The sequence below is a fragment of the Sebastes umbrosus genome, chromosome 16, assembly GCF_015220745.1.
Source record: "Sebastes umbrosus isolate fSebUmb1 chromosome 16, fSebUmb1.pri, whole genome shotgun sequence".
Lineage (NCBI taxonomy): Eukaryota > Metazoa > Chordata > Actinopteri > Perciformes > Sebastidae > Sebastes > Sebastes umbrosus.
In genome coordinates this window covers 28,626,309-28,644,797 of record NC_051284.1, presented here as the reverse complement: position 1 = coordinate 28,644,797, position 18,489 = coordinate 28,626,309, and the positions used below count along the sequence as shown (strand labels likewise).

Genomic DNA, 18,489 nt, shown 5'->3' with positions numbered 1-18,489 from the left:
TCTTCATAAGCAAACTGTAAGTTGAGATGCAAAACTTTCAGGTCTGAATCCTGACCACGACATTATGTAGCTGAGAATTCTTTCAATCTGTGATAGTATCAGGATTCGGGAGGATTTCGTCCTCATTTTTGTGGCTTGAATCTGACTCTGGCTCTGCCAAGATGAACCGCTTTCTTATCCTAACAGATCAGTCCCGAGGTTTCTCTTTTCTGCTATATTCTTAGATCATAGAAATGTTGGGGGAAGACCCTCCAGGAATCCATCGTCGCATGTTTTTGTAATTGCTAAAAGATGGCACAACTTGCTCCTCTGCCCCGTCTCGAAATCGGTCCATGTTGGATGAGTTATGTACTTTGTGCCAGAACAGATGTGAGCTTGTGCTTTTCACTGGAGATCTTCTTCCCTCGCCGCTCCGATAAACAACACACACAGTACCTGCACGCATTTCTCTCCAACATCCAGCCCAGCCTTCTGTCCCAAGAGACAGTTCAAGATGCGCCAACGGTGTAAAACACAGTTTGACGGATGTTGAAAAGAAAGCGTGAAGCGTCACGAGGAACCAAACAAAGCTCATCATCTTCTCTCCCCCCCGACCGATAACAATGCAAGAGTTCATTTGAATCATCCGATCCTGAGAGTCTGGAAAGCTGTCAGGGCGATTTATTGAGTTGTATTGAGAAGACGGCGGACAAAGAGAGTGTAGCGAGTCAGAGAGGCCTATTGTTCCAGCTGTGTGGGTGTGGAGGGTGAGAGCACTGAGGCATGGCTCTCTTTATAGGTCTGTGTGTTAGTGTGTGTGTGTGTGTGTGTGTGTTTCCCAGGACAAAAGCTGGGGAGGTGGCTGACCGGTCATCAGATGTCTCTTTTACTTTCTAAATGCAGGAGGAGAGAGAGAGGAGCTAATTACCATCTCAATGTCTGCGCTTGTGTGTGTGTTCATGTGAGTGTCATCAGACTGAAGTAATTCTCACCATCCAGCACCACATGGGCGGGTTTTTATCTCGTCAGGACGACTCAGGTGAGACGTCAGACAGGGGTCAGTTTGGCAGCTGTTTTAGATTTTGTCTTGAGACGAAAATACTTTTTAGTTATAGTCACATTTTAGTCATTTTTATCCTTCATAGTTTTAGGCAACGACAACTCAAAAGTTCTAGTCCAGTTTTAGTCGCCGAAAAGTAATTTGATTTTAGTCAAAATGTTTTCTCTCTTAATTCTGTCAGGTATTTTTTTTTTATATAATCTTAGTCCTTTTTATTCATCAGATTATATTGAACAGTTCTGTCATTTTAGTCACATAAAATTGTATCATTATCTGATGAAAAACAGAACGCAGCTTTGCAGATAGAGTCCTCCTGACTGCTGTTCAGTCGCACCCACCGGTCCGTCATGAGAGCCAATCCACACCGCCCAACGTCTACAAATATGCGCTACTCAACCACCCGAACCCGAACCCGACCCGCAAACCACCAACTTTATGCATCATAGTAGCACAATTGTCAGAATTGAGGTGTGAGACAAAAAGGATGGAGACGGACAGAGAGAGAAGAGAGGAAGAGAAGGTGGAAGGTGACAAAAATAAAGAGATTTTTTTGGTTTTTAAACTACATTTTAGTCTGGTCTTTCTTCGATACTGCATGTATGATATCGTCACTGTTAATGTTTAATGACGTCGATGCCGTCTCGTCATCGTCTCGTCTTAGTCATGGAAAAAACAGGTTGTTGACGAACATATTTTGTCATAGTTTTCGTTAACGAAATCAACACTGATGTCAGAGAGGTGTCGCCTCTATGCCGGACTTTTGCCCGGGAGACTGTTGTTCGTGTCCCGTGTGAAACCAGAAGTCATTGAGTCGTTGATTAATTCTGTACTTAAGTTACGCCACTTCCAGTAACCCAAACTGCATCTTTTGTTGCCTAAGCCTAAAAAAGTGAACTTTTCCTAAACCTAACTGAATTGTTTTATTTTGAAAAGACTTTAGCAGAATTTGACTCGTCGTCACGCGTTGCTGGATAACCGTAGGTGAAAAAAGAGAGATAAATTCATGTCTATGTACACAAATGAAATAGATCAAATTTCGCCACTATTTCACGAACAGCCACGAGACTTTGTTAGAATCTAATACCTGTCTGTGATTGGCTGTGATCTACAGCATGTGTTTATCATAATGCTCTGGGTGTTCTGATATATTTCTGACACACATTTCTTTGGCTCCTGCCATCAAACTCTGGCTCCGGCTTCACAGAGTAATTACAACCAGACCAGCGGAGAGAGATTCGGTGATGAAAGACGGGATCTTCTTAGAAAGCAAACAAACAGAGCGTTACTTCACTCTATTGAACCGACTGTAAACTCGCTGTGTGTGTTTACAAACTGTAATGGAGCAGCTGAAACGCTGCTCCCTGCTCCAGCGAGAGACTCCCCAGCTCGCCGAGGCAAACGCTCTCCACGTGCATCCTCACACACACACACACGGCCTCCACCTTAAAAGGGAAATCTCTGTTAGATTTCATTACTTCTCTCTCCGCGTCTCCGCTGTCTCGGCGTATTTGGAGCGACACTCGGCGCAGCGTGGGACAAACCTCTGAGGAGTCTGAGCACATTGTTTTCTTGGCATCGTAATCAGCCACACACACACTCGGGCCAAACAGAAACACACACTGAGTTTTTAAACAGTCTCTCTCCTGATGTGTGGTCCTCCTCCTCCTCCTTCTCCTCCACTTGCTGCTCCTGAACTCATGTGGGCCTGAAAACACCTTCCTGCTGCTGCTGATCCTCCAGCCACCATGAGGTTTTTAACCCAAAATAGACGCCTGTGTGGATTCAGCAGGTCTCCATGGTTTTGTCCCAAAAACACACTGAGATTGGTTTAGTCGCTGACCTTTAGCTGCTAACTGCTAACTGCTGTGCTTCTGCACAACATCACCTGTCAATCAAACGGAGTGGGCGGGGCTGTGTGAGTTAACAGTGTGCTTTAGGAAGCAGATACTGTACAGGCACTTTGCAGTGTAAGAGACTAAGAAATATAAGCTGGCCTTTTCCAATATAGAAACAACAGTCCATATTAGAATTTCAGTGTGTTGTGTGATTCACTGCTCTGTTCGCTCAGCAACACACAGGAATCCCATCCCGTGTCTAATTGGCTGGCTGGTATTTCCTCAGCAGAGGGGAGTGAGGCGGGGACGGGGGGGTCGAAGCAGATACCCCTCTAACCCCCCACCCCCAGGGACGGGGTCTGGAGATAACCCTGCCCTGCATGGATATGCAATCACTGTAGTGGAACGTGGTTTAGCGTAACATCTTCTCTCAGCTCAGCAGTTCCAGAGTCATGTCCACCTGTCAGCTGCAGAGGTTAACCGAGGAGGGGGATCTCTCTCCAGGAGACTAAAAATACACTACTGTACTCCTGTTTGCTGTTTGTTTGGTTTACACCTTCACACACACACACTCACACACTCACGCACGCACGCACGCAAGCACGCAAGCACGCAAGCATGCATGCAAGCATGCACTGAGGTATCACCAAACTCTGTGATATTTTCTGTGTACTTTTAGCTGGTTTTATATTACCTAAAAAATGTTTTGACAGCAAATACAAAGCATTCCTCCGTTCCTTTTTTAAGTTTAACAACATACCATAAGTATCTATATTCAGAATTCTCTATTAGCGCTGACTGGTTTGTCTAATCGGTAGCAGGACATCTCAAAATCGTAACTAATTTAAATGAAATTTGGTGGAAAGTGGCCATTTTCTTGCAAGATAGGACTTTTCAAACTACTGCACGTACATCGAGGATCCCTAACGGGGTGCTTTTTTGTTAACAAAATAAGAGTATGATTACATTTTCTTTGCATTTGGACTAAGCATTGCAGTTACAAGTGTCCTACACACATGAAAGCACCCCCCCGCAGCTCTCTGTTCATGTTCCCCTGACTCCCGGCTCTGTGTTGCGGGTCGGAGGAGCGTGACTGTGGCTCTCTATCAGCCCAACTTCGGTGCAACAGCAATTAGCTGGAGCAGGACGCGGCACTGATCGCCGCGGCACAGGGCCCTTCAGCGCTCAGACACCGATCTGGGGAAAAGCAGGAGAGGGGGGGTCTAATTGTGTAATTGTATAATTTGCCCTCGCTGACGCCTGCGAGCACACAGGCAGATTTCATTACAGATTACACTGGGGCTCTTTGAAGGCACGCTGCCCCCGGAGGGCCTGCGGGGACTCAAGGCAAACAGAGTCGGAGGAATGGCGGCCGCCGAGCAGCGTAGCGTGGCCCGCCGTCCGGCTCTCTGCTCTCCTGCCAGGGTAAACAGGGAGGCTGCATAGCTCAGGAGCAAAGCACAGATTAGGCTCTGTTAACATTCCTCCCCCCCGACACACACTCTCTGCCCTTTCACTTCACACAGGCTGTGTACACTGCAAAAGATACCTCACATACAGAGTGTGAGGATGACCTTTTATTTGCTCTTCTGTCTACATGATAACTCCAACACAGCTGATTGCTTTTTGGCTTTCAAACTTAGTAACCGTCCATGATGACTGAACGGAGACTTATGATCCGTTCAGGCATTTTACACTAAACAAACTAAACACAACAAGTGTTTTCTGCAGTGTTGTAGTCAAGACCACCAAACTCGAGACCAAGTCATGACCAAGACCAGAGTGTATCGAGACCGAGAGCAAGACTTTGAGAGGTTGAGACCAAGTCAAGACCAAGACCAAGACCAAGGCAGGGCGAGACCGAGTCAAGACCAAGACCAAAGCAGGGCGAGGCCGAGTCAAGACCAAGACCAAGGCAGGGCGAGACCGAGTCAAGACCAAGACCAAGGCAGGGCAAGACCGAGCCAAGACCCAGGCCGGACCAATGTGAGACTCACCCTGCATGACACTTACAATAAAATGTGGAACATGCAAACCACTGAGGCACTCCTCAAATTGATCTGAAAGTTACACATTCCCATAAAAAACACGCAAAGAAAACAAATGAAGATTCCTCTTACTTTACCTCTTTTATTGCCATATACAGTATATACTGTATATGCGGGTATGTATAAGTATACTATGAGACATGTCTTTATAAAATAAGCAAAAAGCTTTGCAGTATGGGAATTTTCCTTTGTTTTCAACGAGCAATCACAGTAACAATGTTAGCAAACAAATCAGACAATAAACAGGCAATTTAGTGATGTCAAGACTTGAAATAAGTCCTCGTTGTCCGAGACAAGACCGAGTAAAAACGCGGTCGATTCTAAGACGAGGCCGAGACCTTCAAAAAGTGGTCTTGAGGTCGGTCTCGAGACCAAGTCCGATCTCGAGTACCTCTAGTAATCAACCTCCAAATCAGTATTTGAATGCTTAGTTTTATTTATTTATTTTTATATATAGGTATGTAATAATAATATATAAATCCCCAAATAGCCCATGAAATAAGGAATAATCCCACAACATTATTAATTATTATTAGTTATTCTTGGATGAATATGGGATATTGTTGTGTGTAGAGGTGCGTGTCTGTACGGTAGTGCGGCAGCGGCACTGAAACGGGAAGGATGGAGACAGACAGAAGAACGAGTTGAATATTTCTCACCGAAGCATTGAAGCCCCACAGTACCACAACACTAGTCTTCTGATTTATATTAATACGGCCTTTCCCAAAACAGATTTCATGAGGGATTTTCCTTGTCTGGTGATGTCATTATCAGTAATCACTTTCACACTTTCATACAGAACTTAAACTGACTTCAGCTGACTTTGTGCGAGCCGTGTGGTTTCCTTTCTGCTGCCTCATAGTTTAGTCGATAACATACTGGATCTGTATCTGAAGGCGTGCTGAACCTTTACCTGCTCACTCGGCGTAGATTTAATTGTAAACAGGACGGCAAACAGACACGGCTGCTTGTCTTTTCCTTCGAATATAAAATGAAACACAAATCTGGTGTCAATCTTACAAATTGGTCGATAATATCATTTGTGCGCAGGAATTACTGCGGCCGCTGGGCCGGCGTCTATCTTCTCTGCCTTTTCCCAGAAGGCCGTGGGGGGAGACGGCTGAGCGAGCTCTGGTGGAGAATGAGCTCATGACTGCAGCAGTCTGTCTTTCTTTCTGTCTGTCTGTCTCTCCAGTGAGAGAACAGTCAGCTGTGGCCAGCAGCATCAGTTCAACTGAGTGACTCAACTCCTCAAACCTTCTCTTCTCTAACGCTGCAGTTTCTTCTTTCTCGCTGTCAATCAGCACATGTTTTCCATCCCCTCTCCCTCATTAACAGTCGGACTCCTTCACATCTCTATTATCGTGCGCTCTGCATGTGGATGTGGATGTTCTTCCGCTCGCCGACGGGGACTCTCCGTCTGGCTGTGTGGCTCGTCACATGGCTCCTTCCTGCCATAGCCGGGCTAATTAGCGGTGGCTTAGCGGACATTAAGCAGCGATAGGGGTTTAACGTTTCTGGGCTAATCCCTCTCCTTTTGGCCAGGAAATCGGAGCTTCGTATGTCATGAGGTAGACTTACATCCAGAGATTAAGTCTGGCGGTCTGAGGCTATTTACTGGCATTCAGGATGTCTGCAGTAAGCTGCTGCCACTTCGGCCCGTTTAGAAAAACACTTCAGGCTTTCACCGCCGAGCGAAGCCGCGCATTCAAACACATTCAGGTTTTTACATCGCAGGTGTTAAGCTTGTCCACGGCGACTTCCAGTACAAAGACAGCAACAGGAAGCTTTCTGCAGTGTTACTCTACAGCTTGCTCCTTTCTTCTATAATCTCTCTGGATCAGAACATCAGCTAAACGCCTTGAAGAAAAAGGCAAATACTGTATGAATATAAAGATTTTAATTCTCCAACATCCAAAGTGAGCAGAATTTAGGGGATTAAATGTTGAAAGTGAGCCAAGACAAAGAATATTAACACATTCCTGTGCTCATTAAAGAACAAAAATAACTACTATTACTGACTTTTGGAGTCGTAAAATGAGAGGATTAGGATAAATTAGGAGGTGATTTCTTGATCTATAACTGGGCGTTCACTCTTATTTTTCCAAGCACCAGCCTCGCTAACACTTGTTACCTGTTTTTGACAGTCTGTCTTTCTCAAAGCTCCCTTTGCTTGCTGCCATCAGCAACAACTGCCTCATTAAAATACAGGTTTATTTCCTGTCTCTGAACAGAGAGGAAAGCTTAACATAAAAAAATCGCAGAGAAAGGGAAAAGCAGCAGATCCCCAGAACCCTCAACAGCTTTTTTTTTTTTAAACTAAAATATTAACAAGTTTTGACATGATGTCTCCATTAACAGCTCTTTTTAAATGTGTATTTTGGGGGAATTTTAGCGTTTATTTTGATAGTTAGAGAGGTGACAGGAATGACACACACCGGGGGCGTGACGAATAAACGACATGCAAAATACTCGCCTGGGAATATCATATGTCTAGGGCTTTTATTGTGAAAGGTAAGAACAGAAGGAGTGGATCTGGCCTTTGTCAAGGTTTAAAGGAGTGATGAAGTTTGCCGTATTGGTTCGGACTACGGAGCCTCCAAGCTGCACAATGTGATTGTTTGATGCTTTTATTCGTGGTGCAAAAGCTCCAAAAAAAAATCAACCTTTTTCCGAAAAACGTGCGAATTAATCACGTGGAAAAAAACAAACGCCCCCGGTGTGTAATGGCCTTAAGAGGGGACATTCAGACACTCAGTTGCCAGTTTATTAGGTACACCTAGCTACAACCAATGCAGTCTAATAAAACCGTCTTTCGTGAAGGTTATAATGTCCAGTTGTCACATCATTTTAGTTACGAAAATCTCTCTTTTTGGCTTTTCACACGTCTCTCTCTCACCAGTAGTTGGATCACAATAGTTGCCGATGATGACCGAGTGGCATTTGTGCTGTTTCAGTGAGCGCAGCGTGAGCCACCGTCACGGCTTCTGTGTTTTATTTTGAGTCGAGATGTGACGACACTTGATTCGGGCTTTGTAGCGGCGACGCTCACAAAGAAGCTTTGATTTCGGTTGGACGTCCGCCTGTCGTGCCGTCACCGAAGCGGTTCCACATTTCGCCTCTGGCACCGATTTTGTCGAGCAGTTAAGGTGGACTGGGACTTGGTTCAAGACATGACGGACTGTTTGACACTGCCGGAGTGTTTTTGGCTGTTTTTCACAGACGGCTGCAGTCCGCTGTCAAGAAGGAGACTCGTCTAATCGAGTCCTTCTTCTTTGAACTACTGTGAGAAGTCAAAGTATGCAAACAGTTATAAGAATGTGTAGAAAGTTAAGCATTTGTAACGGTATAAACACAGATCTCTCTCTTTCTGCAGGTTCCTCAGATTCTGCGTCAGGCTCTCTATCGTCTCCCTCGCTCCACTTCTATCCCGTCACCTCTTCCTCTCTCACCCTATTTCCATCATTTAACGTCTCTGTCTGTCTCTGTCTGTCTGCGCCTCACCTTCCGCTGTCTCCCTCCGTGAGCTACAACAAAGGCACCACAGTGTCGCGTCTGGCTGGTCGAGAGCCCGCCGAGAGGGGCGGAGACGCTTTCCGTCTCTCTGGAGTCACGCTAGCTGACAGTACAGAGCGTGTAAAAAGCACGCGCAGCCAGCAGAAGCCATCCCTTGTCGTACTTTGTTCACCTGCACCTGAACTCGGCACGTCTCTGAATGCCAGAACAGCTCCCGTCACAGCGGAGCACCGAGAGGAGGTGCTGCCGGCTTTTGATCTGTGTGATAGCGGCGCTTAGTTCAGCGCTCTGGGGAGAAGCTTTAATGGTGAGACCGGCGAGACAGCGAGCGGTTATGAGAGCCATATAATTCCAATTACAGATATAAAACTCAGATCAGACTCATATAAAACTAATCAGTTGCATAAATCCAATGACAGTTGCCAATAAAAGCTCATTTCTAAGCAGTTATTGTGGCTCCCACAGACAAAATCTTTTATCACAGTGACAACAGAAACTCTGAAATGCTGATGAAGTGTTGACAACATTATTGTGAAGAGACAATTTCTGTTGACTGTGGAACTACAGCAGACATTTTGCTCGAACTTTTTAGATATCCATCATGTGAAAAGGTTTGCTAATAATTCAGGGTTTGCAAAACAAGAATCCCTCAAGTAACTGGAAGATATAGAGACTTGATTTAGGAGTCAGAGGGTCTATAACCTTTGTAAGAAGTAAGTATCAGGCTTTGTTTGAAAGAAATACTCGCCAGCATACTATTTAAACTGTCCATGATGTTTGTACTTCATACTGTTCAAAAGTCATCATGGTCTCCAATTTAATGCCCCATATATCTGGATCAAACTCACAGAAAGCTGCAGGTCTGCTGTAACTCTCAGGCCTTTTATTAAACCAAATAATTATTAATTTATTGCACTGCACTGGAACTTTTATTATCGTACTTCTCATCTATCTTATGCTGCGTTCACATGGAATCCTGGAAACGGACAACACCTTCTGGATGGCAACGGGAAAAACAAACAAATAGTCCAACGGCAGAACGAGACGTCCGGTTGTAAATTCTGTCGCAGAGAACAGCAAAAATAAAGTATTTTAACTTTGGACGGCAATGATGTCTACCGTTATCGTTAATCTCTGCCAGCCTCACCTAATTTTACCGTCCTACACTCGGCCACTTACATGATACCCGGTTTGCCGGATTCCATGTGAATGCAGCATTATTATGTTTTTATTTTCTAGTCTCTTGGCTCTTTAATTTAATGATGTTTTTAATTGTGTTTAAATGTCCTTTTATAATGTGTTGTCTCGATGCTTTTCATGTTTTATGTGAATTGTCTTACTGCTGAAATATGCGGTATAAATAACCTTGGCTTGCCAATGAAAGCCAATAAAAATGGCAATCTAAAATTTGAAGTAAACAAAACAACTGTGGTTCAGTTAAGGTTAGCATTAGTTCACCTTTAACATCAATATATCCCATATAGGAATAAAATCTGTCTTTTTACAGCCTTATAGTCTAAAATCTATACCTTTGCAGTGGAAGGAACAATCTAACGTCTAAATCAATCAGTGTCTTCTCTCCCCTCAGTCCGACCCTCCACAGCCGTTAACAGCTCCGTTCATTCAGCGGTGTGTGAGGCAGCAGGTGCTGCTCATTAAGCTTAACGACGAGCTCACGCCGCCTTTAATGGAACTCAGGTTGTATTTTAGACACGAGGAATCCAGAGCACATTAATGCTTGGTGTTTAAATACTAAGGATACTGTTGCTATAGGTGACAAAAAAATGGTGGTGGCTTTGTTCTCTTTTCAGAAATGGTGAATGATGGTGTGTGTTTTTTTCAACATTTCAATGACTGATGCTTAGGAATAACTGAAGAGTGGAGAATCGCGAAACAGAGTGTAGAATCGACATATTTTCACATCAAACTTGATGAATTAAGATTTTAATTCAACCAAACCAGAGTTGGTGATTGTTGGAAAGACTAACGACGACGGCTTTTGGTGAGTTTTATTTTGTTTCTGTCCAGTTTGAATGAAGTGTTTTACGATGCTCCGCCACTAGAACAGCTGATATCAACATAAACAAATACACGTGGATGATGACGCAAGTGTCCAGACCAACATTACTAATGTGAAAGCTGAGCGGCGGGGGAGTGGAGAGCGGGTGCAATCGTAATTGGGCACGGCACGAATCAATCGTACCTAATATGAAAAACGCCCTAAAAGAACAACAACAAAAATTCAAACTCAGCGTACATCACAATTTGTGAAGTCAGAAAACTTCTATTGAAGAAGTTGATGAAGTGGCACAAGCCCGTTTTTAGGCACCTTCCAAGTTAGGGATCAACAACCATGGTTATTTTGGTGGTTTAGCATAAATTATCGAATACGAAAAAAAGTATTTTAGTTCCTTGGTGTTTCTAGTTGTGTCTCTTTTGTTGCGTCATTTTTCCTACTTCAAGTCAAAGATCTTTTCCTTTTCATGTTATTGGCTTTGTAAGATAATTTACACGCAATTTTATACAAGGTTGTATATCATAAGTTCATAATGCTGTCGGACTTGTAAGCAGGAAAGGCTCAAAAAATCACATTACTTTCACCGAACAACGTTGTTTCACTCAAAAAAATAGTAATTAAGAATTCACCATTTCCATTACCTGCATCTTCTGGGTCTTCGTCATAATCTTCATCATCACCAGACGACAGAGAATCTAGAAAGAAAAAACAAACAGAGGGGGATTAATATTTTGAACAAATCTTATTTTTGCATCTGTACTCGTTCGTCTGAACAACTTAAACTACGTCTGTCATCAGATAAAACAACAAGTACATCTGGAAAGTTTGTAGCTGAACTGATTCTGTTCAAGACAAGAAGGAAATAAAAAGGGGAGAATAGAAAGCAGGAATTTTTCACATGTTAAACGCCCGGTGGAGATTAAATGGAGTGTGTTCACCAACAAGTATGATTAGACATATGTACACACACACACACACACACATACGCATGAATGCATATTATTACTGACTGTGCTCGATGAGAAACTCATGAATGAGTCCACAGTTCTCTGCAGCGTGGCGGCTCGCTCACAAATTACAACCAAAACATTTCCACAGACGTTAGAAATGATGGTCATTAGTACGGTTGTGTGTTTTCACAGACACACACACTTACAAAAACAAGTCTATCTCTGTGACACACACACACACACACACACACACACACACGCACACACACACACACACACACACACAGACGTTAACTCTCGCTAACGGTTAGCGTGTCGGATGACGTCTAATTATTCTCAGTCCGCAGATACAGACTGTTTGGATTCGCTGTATCACACATTTTCACGGCTGTGTTGTAATTATTTTCAGTCTGACCTCAAAGTTTTCTGGTTCAGCTTCTCAGGTCTGCTTAATGAGAGCCAGCTGTTACCTCGACAACCCGCCGGCGAGCTGAAGCTGCTCCTGAAACTCCTGAAACTCCTGACTAGCAGCTTTTAGCTTCTATTATCTGACACCTCAGTCAGACCACGACTCCACTCCACTAACGTGGTGCAGCTCAGCAGAGACACGCTAGTTTGACTCACATTACAGTTTAGATAAATTCCATCACTGTCAAAATAAAGCTTATAATAGAGTGATAAGATTTGCTAATTAGCACTAAACACAGACAGGTTTACCATTTTAGATTAACCAAACAAGGCCGAATGCACTCAAAATGTCAATTCCAACCATCAACAGGCTGCACCAGAACACCAGAAATTCCGTCCGCTGCCCCTAGACGCTAAATCGTCGTCCCACCGATAGCCGATAGGTTGAGATATTGCAAAAACCTCTAAACAAAAGTTGCTAATTTTCATACATTTGGTGTTGCAGATAACTTCTTTCACCCCCCTCACATTACAGCCTCTTTCTTCCATGTGTACCGTGCGTCTTTGTGTGTATGTGTGTGTGATTGTGTGTGTACAGAATGAGCTGGTCGCTCTCTGCTGTCTGGACGCCGTCCAGGTGCTAAATCTGATACCGCTCCTAAATATCTGACACCTTACTCAAATATTTGAGTTAAAACACAATAGTGCATGTGTGTGTGTTTTAGACGGGGCCGACGCTCTGTGTTGAAAGTAGAGAGAACAGGATATTGCCGCCACGTACTGTTAAAAAGTCTGACTTCTAAAGTAATTTAAACATGTAGTTGAGTGTTAAAATGATACGAAGTGTCTGACGATGGATTCTGCTTCCTGTGTGGTTTTTCTCCTGAAACATATTGAGCTGGAAGCACATGCAGTTATCTCACCTCACCTCAATGGGAGATTTGTTTTGCTCTTGTGTAAAGGAGAAGAACAATCCGATTTTAAAGCCGAACATGGAGCTTGGAAAGATGTTTTCTTCCTTTTTGAATTGGTGATGTGTGGAGAGTGTTTGCATGTGTTGTCCTGCAGTCTGGAGATGATATGTGGGTCCAGGAGGAGAAGCTGTCCAACTCTGATCAGTCCTGGAAAAGGCCATTTTCTCTCCGGCTTGCAGCCAAACACATACATCTGTGTGTGTGAGTGTGTGTTTGAGGAGGTGGGGGGGCGAGTTGAGAGCGAGCGAACTCTCTCATTTCTTGCCACCCCATCTGTTTCCAATGATGAAATGTTTCGAGCTAATTGCTTTCTAATTAGTTGTCAATAACGGGCTCAGCTGGTGTCCATGAGTTTTACGGGGAAAAAGCCGCCAGATTTTTTAAGCTACTGCTCGCTCCCTTCTGACTCCCCCAACCTCCCTCCCCTCCCCTCCTCTCCCGCATTCCTATTAGAGCTCTGTTTGCATCACACACTTCTTTAAGACGTTACTCATCCCCTCAGACGATAATGAATTTCACCTTTGACTGTGCATCAGGAGGAGGGAATCTGTGTGAAACTTGGCCGGGTGTTAGCCGGTGAAAGCCTGTGCCGGTGTCATGCTGTATGTGTCTGTGTGTGTGTGTGTGTGTGTGTGTATGTGTGTGTGTGTGTGTGTGTGTGTGTGCAGCTTGGCAGACAGCTAAACCAGCAGTTGAAATCGAGCAGGAGGAGAAAATAATAGAATTTTCCTCCCGAGCAAAAGTTTTCACCGTTTTTCTCCGAGCCGTTATGAAGCGCTGTCGTGTCGACACGTCGCCGCTGTAACCGCTCCACCGTGTTTATTGATAGGAAATACTTTGATTCTCATCTGTCTGTCAGGCCGGTGATCTGAGAGCTCTGCAGGGTGCAGCCAACGTGCCTGTTTCCATTGGAGCTCTGCTGCTGACACAAGTATCTTAGAAAAATGACTATGTCCTCGTTGTCTTATTTATCTCTTACGTCTTCATATTGCATGGAAACAATGTTCTTTAGTTAACTCTTATTTAAGTACTGAAGTAGGACTTTTAGAGGGCTGAAGAGGAATAAAGCAAAATAAGAGAAATGACAAATAAAGGGATAACTTTGGAATAGGAATGTGTAGTTGTTCCCTCTAAACTGTTGATGACTTGTTGTGAATCACTGCAACCACGAGAGGTCCTTGATCATACATTCATAAATGAGCACAGAAAATATCAGGCTGAGGGATCCAGCAGTATGTGAGATTAGCCGTGGACAGACAGACACACACACACACGACTGAGAACGCATGATCTCCCCACAGGCCTTGCGGAGATAATCACTGGTCTAACATGCAACCGATTACAACTTCCAGAGCTTTAAGAACATTTCTTTAACCAGAACTCTAACATGCAGGTTTAAAATCCCCCCGTGTTGCTCTCACCTGTCACCCGGATGGTGTAGTTGCTGAGCAGCGTGTTGCTGTGGGCGAGCCGGCACGAGTAGACGCCCGAGTCCTCGTACGATACGTTGATGATGCGCAACATCCGCTGGCCCAGCCGCGTCCGGTTGCCGGGCACCAGCCCGGCGCCGTCTTTGAACCAGACGATGGGCTCCGAGTGGTCCTCCAGGTCACACGGCATTTCCAAGGTGTCCCCCATGCCCAGAACATAGTCCTCCAGGAAAGCTGTCTCGCTGGACACAGAGTCTGCACAAACAAGAAGAAAGACACAGTGGGTTATGATAAAGATAGACACTTCCAACTTCATGTATGGTTATTAATCTGTATTCAAAACTTAACCCCATCTTGTAATACGATTTACAAATTACAGATGACTCGTGGGAGTCACTTTTGGGTACATTTTCGTTCTCATTTATCAAGTAAATGCCAAATATTCTCTGGTGCTGCTTCTCAAATGTGAAGGTTTGCTTCTTTCTATCTGCATGGTTAGATACGTCTGTAGATTTATGTAATGTAAATTGAATACTTAATGCAGCTCTTGCTTCTCCCCACAGGTATATATTGTATAATTCTAATAATTAAGGGTTTAAGATTGCGTATAAACACCTTCTTTCTTTTTCCACGGTGTAATTAAGAGGCACACAGTGTTTTCTCAGAATAAGAAAAGACCCCCTCCCTCCCTCTGGAACAAAGAGGCAGTGATGCAGAATTAACCGCCGACCCGCTTGGCGAGCTATCGGCTAATCTGCCTCTGGAAGTCTGAGAAGTGAAACTTTTTATTCCAGCATGCGGACGGAGACAGATCTGGGGCTGTGTGGGAATGAACGTCCCCCCCCTCTGCTCCAACCTTCCCCTGTCAAACACCAGCTCATTTACTCCAGGAGCTCCAGTGTGCCAGCTCGGGTAGAGCCAGGGGAAAATCAACATGTTTACTGGCTCCGTCGAGGATGCCGGTCCTCCGCTGAGGACGGAGGAGAGATGGAGGGCACGTCTGAATAAATAAACACTGGGTCCCCTTGTGTCTCCTCCATCAGAGGTGTCTTCTCATCCAGACCTCAATTACACATCATCGCCGTCAGGGAGAGACAGAAAAAGCAACCTCTGGTCGCTCTGGCAACCGTTCAACGCCGCGATGTACACAAACACTTCTAGGCACACATGCGTACTTCCACATATGCATGTAGCACAAACGCCCGCTGTGAAAGCCTTTGAATGAGTACACAACACACTTGTTTGCACACCCACACGCCCATGGGAAAGGCCGAACGAGGTGTGCTAAGAGAGCGTGATTTATGATGGCAAACGAACCCGCTGTTGACCTGCCGAAAGGGCAGCGGCCTCACAGAGGCTCGCTGACAAGCGGCGAACGTGAACGCAGCCCCTCTCACGGACCCAGATTGGAGCTGAGAGGCGAGGTTTGAATCAGGAGCTGGCCCAGACGAGACGATCTTCACGGGGAATACATAATAGGTGCTCTAAATTATAGATGGGCTCTCGCTGGTGCGGACGAACGCGAGCCAAGGAGACGAGCGCACCCTCGCAGACAGACAGACGTGCTGTTTATGTGGGAGGACCAGCAGGTAACGCTGCCAGAGCTCCCTTTGAAACCCGTCCTCCAGAAACCAAACTGCTGTTTTCTACTGCAGCAAAGTGAAGTGAATAGATGAGTTGTGAATTGTTTTCTCTCTCTTATTACACCCATTAAAAATCCCGGAGATGTTAAGTCAATAATGTGCTTAACGTGGCTGTGCAGCTCCCTGCGTGGCCTCTGGCTTTGACAACAATATTTACAACACTTCTTTTTTTAAAAGGCCCATTCAGGAGAAGAAAAAAAGCGACGGCGACGGAGCATAAATCCAAACCCAGCGTGGAAGGCTCGCTACGTTCGAGTATTACTTATGACCTCTGTGAAAAGAAAAGGAGAAAATAGGTCTTAGAATATCTTCAGGTCTTAAACATGGTGGATTTGGGCTTTATGGGGTAGATATAATAACCTCCAGAGACTCGTAGCTCACTTCGGCTTTTATGGAGCCGAGCAGCAGAGCACAGCCTCCTCTGGCAGCTCTGAATGAGCAGCTGCAGCACCGAGGCTCTCTTTCTATTAGGCACACATTTCCTGCTTAAAGGGTTAGTTCACCCCAACTTACAAAAACAGATTTACTCACTTACACCTAATGGTATCTAATAGGGCTGTCAATCGATTAAAATACTTACATTACATTTTTTTTCTGTTCAAAATGTACCTTAAAGGGAGATTTGTCAAGTATTTAATACCAACATGGGAGTGGACAAATATGCTGCTTTATGCAAATGCATGTATATATTTACTATTGTAAATCATTTACCAATACAGAATAGTGACAGATATTGATCCAGAAACCCTCACAGGTACTGCATTTAGCATAAAACAATATGCTCAGCTCATAACATGGCAAACTGCAGCCCAACAGGCAACAACAGCTGTCAGTGTGTCAGTGTGCTGACTTGACTATGACTTGCCCCAAACTGCATGTGATGATCATAAAGTGGGCATGTCTGTAAAGGGGAGACTCGTGGGTACCCATAGAACCCATTTACATTCACATATCTGGAGGTCAGAGGTCAAGGGACCCCTTAGAAAATGGCCATGACAGTTTTTCCTCGCCAAAATTGAGTGTGAGTTTAGAGCGTTATTTAACCTCCTTTGTGACAAGCTAGTATGACATGGTTGGTACCGATAGATTCCTTAGGTTTTATAGTTTCATATAATACCAGTATCTTCACTCTAGCTTTAAAACCCACTACAACCTATAAATTGCAAGTTGTGTTAATGCGTTAGTGAAATTCGTGGTGTTTGACAGCCCTGGTATCTAACCATGCAGAGAATTTCAGTTTTCAGTTATTCTCTATGTTTCTACATGTACTCACTGTGACCTCTTTGGAGGAAATATGGGATATTACAGCCTATTTAATTAGGGTTTGTTAATAGCAATGCATTTGTGTGATCCTGTTGTAAAAGGAATAGTTTTGCTTTGATCCTGGGAAAATAAATAGGAGGAACGTTTGCGCACCGCTCGGATGTTTACAATGCCAGAGGCCAAATAAAGAACACAACAAAACACAGATATCGCCCTCATACAATCAAAAAGAAACTCCGTTTCTCAGGTGTCACACGAAAGAGCAAAGCCGTCTTTTTTTTGGTCACAGTCGATGACAAAATATCTGCTTCAGATCCTGCACTTTGAAATGCAGAATTGCTTATAATGCTTTGAATAAAAGTGGATTTGGTTTGAAAGGCTTTCACTTTGTGCCACTGAACAACCTTTCAGGACACATCGACCGGCCGCGGAGCTCCGCCGTAGCTGCCTCGTTGCACCTTTCAAGTGAGCGTCCTGTAATGTGCGCTCACAGGTTTGATCACATTGACAAGAGGCAGCTCTTTGAAATGAGCTCATGTAAGTGTGTCACAGAGAAATATGCAAAGAGAGGAATCCTTAATTAGTAAGTGAGCGGCACGTTGAATTCCTAAAGAGAAAGTTCCAGCTGCTGTGTGTCCAGCTGTGCAGGACTGTGTTGTTGCACCGAGCAGCTTCTACAGGTGGGAACGGACTGAATCTCAGTCACCTTCCTCCTTCCTGCATGTGAGTAAAGGTCTCTTGTGGTTCTGTGAATCTGACAGGGAGGCTTAATGAACCCGAGTCCTGGAAAGACCAGGATGAGGTTCATGTTTTGACCACGGGAAGAGTTCCAGAAACCCTTAAAGGAACTCAGTAAATTATAAAGAACGCACACATTCTGTGGCGTTGCAACATGATTTTAATATTGTTTTTGTAGAAATAAAAATGTAATACAGGAGGGAGTTTAGTTTCTGGGACTATTTGCTCAAAAATGCTCGTATGAATAAAGTAGAAGACAAAGAGACATTCCTGTACATATTCTGTTCTGTGTGATTATAAAAGTCTTTGTCTTTTTAAATCTGTTGTGTTTACATTCTCTGTGAACCTCATGATGACGAACCGGTTTGATATCAAAGTCCTTCCTGAATAAATCCGACCTGAAGTGATTCTGACAAAGCAGATAAATGAGAGCGTTCTGGTGGCGTCCTCCAGCCCTTCATATCAACATCGAGACATTCCCGCTGTTTTCTCGTCCGGTGCTGCATGTGTGAGCTATCGCCTGCCTGGTGTGTGTGTGTGTGTGTGTGTGTATGTGTGTGTGTGTGTGTTTGAGGGGGTGGGAGCAATCTCGCCGGAACCTGGGGCCAGCTGGAAGCAATGTGTGATA

The 18,489-nt window shown here is 44.4% G+C and overlaps 1 protein-coding gene across 11 annotated transcripts in view; it reads right to left on the bottom strand.

Annotated features, from left to right (window-relative positions):
• The window catches only part of fgfr3 (fibroblast growth factor receptor 3), an 86,883-nt gene that overhangs the window by 42,393 nt on the left and 26,001 nt on the right, over positions 1–18,489 (bottom strand). For 8 of the 11 annotated variants that reach the window (XM_037746981.1, XM_037746991.1, XM_037746980.1 and 5 more), the window contains exons 3-4: positions 14,209–14,472; positions 11,085–11,150 (exon numbers count right to left, since the gene is read on the bottom strand). In XM_037746981.1, coding sequence (XP_037602909.1) covers positions 11,085–11,150; positions 14,209–14,472 — 330 coding nt within the window. The remainder of the gene's footprint in view (positions 1–11,084; positions 11,151–14,208; positions 14,473–18,489) is intronic. The other 3 variants (XM_037746990.1, XM_037746985.1, XM_037746989.1) reach the window with 1 other exon arrangement.